Source organism: Corvus cornix, chromosome 7 (genome assembly GCF_000738735.6).
Source record: "Corvus cornix cornix isolate S_Up_H32 chromosome 7, ASM73873v5, whole genome shotgun sequence".
In the NCBI taxonomy this organism is placed as follows: Eukaryota; Metazoa; Chordata; class Aves; order Passeriformes; family Corvidae; genus Corvus; species Corvus cornix.
The window spans coordinates 14,623,093-14,631,369 of NC_046337.1; the positions used below are offsets into that span (position 1 = coordinate 14,623,093).

The following is an 8,277-nucleotide window of genomic DNA, read 5'->3' on the forward strand; positions in this document are numbered from 1 at the left end:
ATAGAATGGGGGAATGAGATATAAAATAATTGTGATGTGTTGGTTGGCATCTGCTCACTACTCTGAATGTTCACTTTGATATTTGTTTTAAAATCCAGCAGTCCCACTTCTCTCCCAGATTTCTTTGTTAAATGATACCGTCATGTAATGGGGATTTGAACATTATGAACCCTGCAGAGTTGTCTGCCATCTTAATACAGTGCTGGAAATCCTTCTTGGTCTTTTTCAGTGACAGTTGCTGCTGACCTAAGATGTGTTGTATTTAGCAAAGGTCTTGGTATTTCTGATCTTCACAACAACTTTGCTGTTCCAAAGAAAAGATGACATTTGTATCATCTGTATGGGCTTATAGGTGTTCCTCAGGCTCTAGCTGACCTGATTGTAACACAAGCTACTACATAGAAATGGGTTCTGTAGCTGTGCTCCTAGTCCATGGGAAAAGCTAGATGTTTTCATTTAAGTGCATTTAAAAGGAGTCTTGTTGCCTTTCATTGGCCATTAGCCTATATGCATGTGGATAACTCCTAGAAATAGGATGAGGAATTTAGATTCTTAAGCTGGAGTAAATTGTCAGTGGGAGCCATTGCAAGAAAAGGTGGTTTTTTTCTGATCAATGTGTTTAGAGATCTTTTCTTCTGTTATAAAAACAATTCCAAGTAAACCCAGGAAGTTTTAACTGCATACAGATTATTTTAGTGTATTTAGAAATACAGATGAGTGAGTGAGATTGTAATTAAGTATAGATGGGCTTCAGTTGATTGGCCTGGGATGTCATGTTCCAAGTATGATACAATAAACTGATTCTCTTTGGTACCCAAGTATAATGTAGGCAGCTATCTCCTGTGGTGAAGAAAAAATTAGGGAATTTGCCTTTCCATATTTTAGTCTGTAGAAGACTTGACTTGCTACTTGCACTTTACTGCAGCTTTTTGTGCTAGCCTGTTTCCTGGTGTCTGTGTATAGATGGGCACTATCTTCAAAATTTGTTGTGAGCAAAGTCTGTATTCTCTCAGCACATAATCTTATAGTGTTTTCGTGTTTTTCCTTTTTCATGTAGAGAATACATCCTGGAGTTACTGGAAAGTGGGAATAATAAATTTTTGGTGTTTGCTCATCACAAGATAATGCTGGATGCAGTAGTTGTAGAGCTGAAGAAGAAAGTAAGTGACTGACTGATTTGTCTTAACTTTATCACTGTTCTAGCTTCAGAGCTGTTGAAGAGCCCCCTGGATTTATGGCTGGTCAGATAGTTTATTATGTCTGTCACAGTTAGTGACAGAGGTAATTTCTACTTGCTGTGCTTCTGAGTGTGCCCTTCACCAAGGGAGCTGAGCTGTCAGGGTGAATGCCTCACAGGATGCACTTTGTATTAGCTGAATGGCTTTTATTGTATTTAATGTTCTTTAATTCCACTGTCTGCCCTGCAGCTTGTGAATTCTTAGAGGAGTGTTACTCTGTGTGGCCATTGTTCTCCAGGCTTTCCTCAGAGGGAGAATGTGACTACCTAAGCCCACCATCCCTGCCTGCCTTTACCTCTGTGGTACTCTTATATTTTTGAACTAAGATACTGCAGGGAGACTTGATAGAGCTGCCAATCATTACTCTTGACTTCAAAATTGTTTGTCTAACTTTTCATGTGAGATTTCCATGGGTGCTCCTAAAGCATTCTGGGTCATGCTGGGGCAGCATGAAGAATGGTTTAAGATAACATTCCAGACTATAACCCACAGTGACACTGGTGACTTTGCTCAGTGGCAGCATTGGGTATGGAATCCACTAAAACATGGAAGGAGTATACAAGAAAGGGGACACCAGGTCTCTAAACAGCATCTTCTGCCTTTTCACAGCACGTTGAGCACATTCGCATTGATGGCTCCACATCTTCAGCTGAGCGGCAGTCTCTGTGCCAGAAGTTCCAGTTCTCAGAGAAGCAGGCTGTGGCTGTCCTTTCCCTCACTGCTGCAAACATGGGCCTGACATTGTCTGCTGCAGATCTGGTGGTGTTTGCAGAGCTCTTCTGGAACCCAGGGGTCAGTGTCCTGGAGGGGACAGGGGTTGGATGTTCCCCAGAGAGCAGAAATGTTGGTAATTAGGAAATGTGGCAGGTGACTTTCTCTAGGGTTTTTCTCTTTCTTTCTGTCATGTCTGCTGGCTCTGCAACCACAGGTGCCTGGGCTTGAACCTGTGAGGCTGGTTTACACAGCTTGCTGGCAGGGGAAGGTGGCACAAAAGGGAAACACGCTTCCGTCTTAATTTGACAGAGCTCTTAAGTGTTTGCCCAGCCAAGACCTGAAAGGGTCCATCATCAGTGCTGACCTCTACTTTGGAAAATTGCTCAGTGCGTTTTGGGAACCTCGTGTACCAGATTGCTTCTTGGCTTAGTCTGTTTGAGAATACAGGTCTGGACAGGATCCAGATAAGAAAGAGTTGCTAAGCAGAAGAAATGAGATCTTCCTGTTCTCTGGTGCTTACACTATTTCTTAGATGTTGCAGTTCTCCCTTTTTATTTGTCATGTTTTTGTGTTAAGATTTTGATCCAAGCAGAAGATCGGGCACATCGAATTGGACAGACCAGCTCCGTTAATGTTCACTACCTGGTGGCTAAAGGCACAGCAGATGACTACTTATGGTAAGAAGGGAGGCAGACACTTTGGTTCTCCTGCCACCTGTTTCCACTGTTTGTCACATATGTGGTGTGAGGGGTTAATGCTAGTGCTGATTTCCACAGCCTGTGAGGGGAGGATCAATATGTGCCAGTCAGGGCTGCTTCGAGCTGGTGATGTGGCCTGGCTGCAGTGGACATGACTAAGTGGCTGACAAGCGGGAGGAATAAAAGTAGTCACCTGACAAAGAAAGGGCTCTTAAGAGAAATTCTGGGAGAGCTAAGGCATCTAAAACCTTCCCAGTCTCCTTGTAAGGAGGAGGAATTGTCTTAGATAACAGCCCAGAACATTCCTGTGCTAGGGTACTGTAAAGTGCTGAGACTTCCAAACAAAGTCAGCAGACGCTGGAGATGGTTCAATGTATTGCAGATCAGGTCTGAGGAGCAAGCTGGCTGCTGAGTGCTTGGATAGGGAGCTGTGGAGGAGGACTGCACTGTTGCCTTCCGCTTGCTCTTCAGAGCCCTTCAGATGGATTAAAAAGGTGCTATTGACCCACCTCTGGATAGTTGTGGTATGAGCTTTTTTGGCTGCAGTGGGAGTCACCAGCGAACATTAGTCCTTAGGGCTGGGGAATCTGACATCTGGGGGCAGGGAGGATCTGAGGAATCTTTAGTGCTGCAAGGGAACTGACCTGCAAATGATGGAAAGAAATTATCCACCAGCTGGTTCATTTAAAGTCCAAAATTACATCTTTATTACCTTGTTTAAAGGAATGAATGAACTAAGTGAACTTGTGCAGTTCCCAGAATATAATGATGGCAAGTAATTATAACCCATACAATGCAAAGATCTGGAAACTGATGCATCACCCAAATTTCATGGAAAGTTAATGACAGTAATTCTGCCTTTATTTGTGAAATGCTGTCTGTGCAGTCATTAGTGCTTAATGGGGAAGAAATACAGCTCTCAAAAGGACAGTGGCATCTTTTTCAAGACAGGACAAAGAACAAGAGGACGAGGCTATTTGGTAAATGCATTAATTGTGCCGTGGCCTTGGATCTTTCAGTGCCCAGTTTGCAGGTGTGGCTGGGACCTCTTGGCGTTTTGGGCCAGTGATGGATTCTTTCTCCTGCTGTACATTGGGAGTTATCCTTGAAATGCTGATACATTTGTTGTTGGGGCTTACTATTGCTTGCATTGGAGACTGAGCGCACAGGCTACTCGGAACCCCTTTTAGCTGCATCTTCTTGTTCTGACTTCATACCACTGGTGTTGCCTCAGTCAACTAGTTTCTCTATTGGATGTGTGTGTTCTCCAAATGTTTATAGCCCCAAATCCTCTGATTGTTACCAATTTAATTGATTGATATCCCAAGACAGCATGCAAGTGATGATAAACAAGAGCAGGACAGGTTAAGGAACAAACAAACTTTGGTAGAAAAGCTGTCTTTATACCCAGCTGTATCCTTTTTTAATCTACACATAGTAAATGAAGCAGTGTCCTTGATGATACATTTCTCCTTTCAGTAATATCTGTTTATCACTCCTAGGCCAATGATTCAGGAGAAAATCAAAGTGCTGGGCGAAGCTGGTCTTTCAGAAACCAATTTCTCCGAAACAGCTGAGTCAACTAATTACTATGCTAAGGTAATTGACCTGAAAAAATATTGGTGGTCCCTGGGAGAGGCTGAATGGGCTTTGGCTTGTGTAGATTGGCACAGGTGACCTTACACCTGTTCTGCCTTTAATGCCGCAGACCAGATTGTTCAACTCCTCCCGGGATCCACACCTTGACTTGGACTCTCCACAGAGGTTCCAAGCCTGTTACTTGCAAGGAGGCCTCTTAGCCTCCATGTCTCATGTCTTTGAGTATGTATGTATGAGATACATATGTGTGTGTATCGTATATGGTATGATCTATACACACTGTGTAAGGGGAGTGTCCTCTGATTTTGCTTACCGTGTTTTACACGACAGTGTGGATGCAGATCCTGTTCTGTTCTGTTTCCTCAGCCAGATCCAAAGCAGAAGACGATCTATGACCTTTTCCAGAAGACCTTCTCTGAGAGCAGAGATGACACTGATGATGTTTTGTTTTTGGAGGCAGCTGATGCTGGCTGTGAGTTTGACTCTGGGAGTGCTTTGCAAGACAGAGAAGCAGAGACATGTTCAGTGAGTCCCAAAAAAAAGCGGCGTATTGAGGAGTTTTTCAAAGAGTAAATGGTGACAGCAAAAGAGATGGCAGCTACGAGATTTTTTTTTTAATTAAAAAAGAAAAACCAAAAGCAATCACGTATTATTTTTTGAGTTTTTGAAAATAAAAGACTTGAAGTTTTCTGTATCTCTGGCATGTTTCATCTCAAAGGATGAGAAGGCAGTCTGACAGTGTGACAGATGTGCAGTGCACACCTGGCAGCCTGCAGGGTTTGCAGTCAGTCCTGGTTTTGCCAGTGACTGAATGGACATGGGAAAGTGTCATTCTGCTGTGTTTCAGCATGTCAGCTTCCACAGTTGTTCTGTTTAAAAAGCAGATAATGGTCCCCAAAGCAGAACTGGTAAGAAAACCAACTCCTCAGCAGCTGCAGAGTGCTTTTAACAATCAGTTTTCCATCTCCAAAAGTCTGTATTTCTAGGAGTTTGTTCCCTGGCAAATTTGGCCATTACTTGGATCACTCACAGATTGGCTCTTGGGTATTCAGTTTGGCCATGAGGAAAAAAGATCCAGACAGATCTTGATGTTTTGTGGAAGTGGGGAAGAGGAGGGAAAAGAGCAAGTTACCACCTTGAAGCTAGGTAATGTAGCTGTGTACCAGTAAGTGTGTATTGCCTGTTTTAGGCAGATACCTGCCTCAGCACACTCATCTCTGGCCTCGTGCTGAATATTAGGACCTGCTCCATGGCATGTGCTGCTTCTGTCAGTGGAGGGTGAAGCTTGTGCTGACTGCCAGGGATTAACCCTGACGTCTCAGGGAGGGGAGGTGTGTGTGTGTTTTCTTCAAGACTAGACTGATTTCTACAGATGAATGAGGAGGGGGACACAGGCAGCCTTTTGCTCGTTTTGTAAGAAAGTGATTCTGGACTGAACTGTTTAAATAAAAAGTTGTTCTAAGTTGCGATTCCCCAGATTTTGGTACTTCTTCTATTTTATCATCTCCCAGTTAGCTGTGTTTTACAGCTGTAATCTGTAGAAAAGGTGGCAAACTGAAGGCTTACATTGAGCTCCTGGAGGCCAGCAGCTAATGTGCTGTGGAGGTGACGTGCTTGGCTCTGTGCAAATACCAGACACTGACAAAAAATACCTCTCTTGCGAGGCAGAGGAGAAAAATGTTTGTGCTGTAAGATTAACCTGATGATATTAGGTATTTTTTCCTGCATTGAAGGGTTTGATTGTTCCATTTTCAGCTGGTGTCGTCATGGAAATGCCCCACAGGCTGGATGTACAATTGTGCTGGGTGGAGAACTGCTTTCCATTCATGACTGCAGATGGTGCTTTGGGGTGTGAGCAGTAGCAAGGGGTGTTGTGACTGGGCAACTGCAGGAATGGTTTATCTCTGGGTCTGAGGATGAGAGTTAATGAGCACTGCTCTTGCTTCAGCAGCTGGCCAGGTGATGACACGCTTTTTGACATTTTTAAATGTCTGTCATCTTGAACACAGAGTATTAAATCTGTAGGACGAGTGATCTTTCTACTTGCAAAGTGGGTTGTTCTGAGTAAGGGGTGAGAAATGTTGCTGTCTGCTGACTGAGAAAAAATGCAAAAGACATTATTTGTATACCCCTATTGTTGTCTCCTATAGAAGTAGTTATCTTCTTTGTAAAGCTACAGCTATTTCAAAACTACTTTCCTAAGATACATTGAAAGTACCCTTGGAGAATTCTGCTTCTTACAAACTCGATTCATCTTTGATTCATCTCATTGTCCATATGTTGGTAAATCCCAGCCTTGGTAGAAGAATGCTAGGTGTACCTTCCCTTTGTTAGGACCCATAAAATCTCGGTTTGCTGCACAGATACAGAGGTTTTTCAAATACACTTGAAATTCACTTTATCCTTACTAGATGAAAAGGGGGAGAAGAACATTGCAGGAAAGTGCTGTTAGTGATTACTTCAAGGGAGTGGAGAGACTACAGGCCTTATCCTGATGGCACCATTAGTCCATCATTAATATGGTGAGGAGGTGGCTGGGCAGCTGGCAGCAGGCTCAGACAGGATCTCCAAGGCTTGCTGACGAGAACCTGTACAAGGCAGTGTGTAGGTTGCCAGTGAGACCCACAGGCAGGCTCAGGAACATGCAGCACTCCTGGGGACTCTCGCACCTGCCCACTGAAGATGATAGAGCTGTATCTTTTTTGGCATTATCTAAAGCCAGTAGAGGAAAGGGAAGGACCCATCTTACTGGATCTTGGAGCATCTTACTGTGGCTGGATACCTGCTCCCACCCATGTTCGAGAAAGGTGTGTTTTCAAGAAGGATGGCAAAACAGCAACAACAGGTTAAAATACCTGAACAATAAGCTGGAGCAGTTCCAACTAAATGTTCTGCATGCCCCAGGCTGGCCAGCTTCATGTGCTGAAGAGTTCAAGGGGCTGGACTGTCAAGGCAGGGCTGTGCTGGCCTGTCTGTGTCCTTCATCTTCTCAGTTACTTGGAAATGCGTGTTTACCTTGGCAGTGCTGGGAATGGCTGTCACCCTGGGTGGCTGGGTTTGGTTGTTGCCAGAGCTGTCTGTGACACTGGTAGATGATGGATATGACCATGTGCTGTACTGTCACAGCAAACCTGAACTCTGTAGATACCAGGGAATAGCAGTAGGTTCTCTGGATGTGTTGGCTGACAATTTATATGTTTGTTTAACCATATCATCACTAAGCAGCCAGAGGAACTTATTTTTTCTTTTCAGTTTTCTAATATGTTGGTATCAAAGCTGTATCCTGTGAGTCATCATTATGACGAGGATCTGAAAAGGGCAAATATATTCCTAGGATATATCAAATGAGATTTTGATTCAACTGAGGGAGATATAAATACCATTGCCTAAAGCCTTGCTGAGCCCTCATCTCAAACACTGCTCTGGCACCAGCTCCCAGAAGAGCTTGCAGGGATGAAGCTTGGCATGACAGAGGGAATTAAAAATGTCAGTGTTCAAACCCTCAAAGCAAGAGCCAAGAGGGGAGGTGACATCCGTCCCTGAGCAGCCCCTGAAGTACAGACCCCAGCCAGGGAAAGTAACACAGTGGTAGGGTACACTTGATTCCTTGATTCCCTCTTAACTGAATAGACTGCAAGCGAAGAGGGCTGTCATGGGTTGAGGCAGCCAGGGTGGGTATGGAGGAAAATTACCTGCAACAAGTACCTGGGGACAGTTTCTCTAGGTGGACTGGGAAGCTCCAGCCCGCTCCTGGCAGGAGGGGGATGAACCGTAGCTGGCTCTGCACATCAAAAAGCTCTCAGGCTAACTGGATTACATTTCTTAATAGAGGTTAATGGGTTGCTAATCCCCTTAACAAGCATTGCAGCTCGGTGGCACTGGTGTATTTTTCTCGCTGTGTTTTGATGCTGGGAATCACCCCTGCAGCGACACACGAGGGCTTTTGGGGCTGGTTGTGTCAGCACTGGGCAAACTCAAGGAAATTAGGGAGTTGCCTTGACCTGACCTGATGCCAAAATTATTGAGAT

General features: G+C 44.2%; 1 protein-coding gene across 6 annotated transcripts in view; it reads left to right on the top strand.

Annotated features, from left to right (window-relative positions):
• The window catches only part of SMARCAL1 (SWI/SNF related, matrix associated, actin dependent regulator of chromatin, subfamily a like 1), a 37,696-nt gene extending 31,956 nt beyond the window's left edge, over positions 1-5,740 (top strand). For 5 of the 6 annotated variants that reach the window (XM_039555264.1, XM_039555262.1, XM_010406966.4 and 2 more), the window contains exons 13-17: positions 1,058-1,160; positions 1,848-2,030; positions 2,529-2,629; positions 4,153-4,249; positions 4,616-5,739. In XM_039555264.1, coding sequence (XP_039411198.1) covers positions 1,058-1,160; positions 1,848-2,030; positions 2,529-2,629; positions 4,153-4,249; positions 4,616-4,822 — 691 coding nt within the window. In that variant the 3' untranslated portion in view covers positions 4,823-5,739. Of the gene's footprint in view, positions 1-1,057; positions 1,161-1,847; positions 2,031-2,528; positions 2,630-4,152; positions 4,250-4,615 lie in introns of all 6 variants that reach the window. The other variant, XM_019290628.3, reaches the window with a different exon arrangement.
• Positions 5,741-8,277: the final 2,537 nt, after the last annotated feature.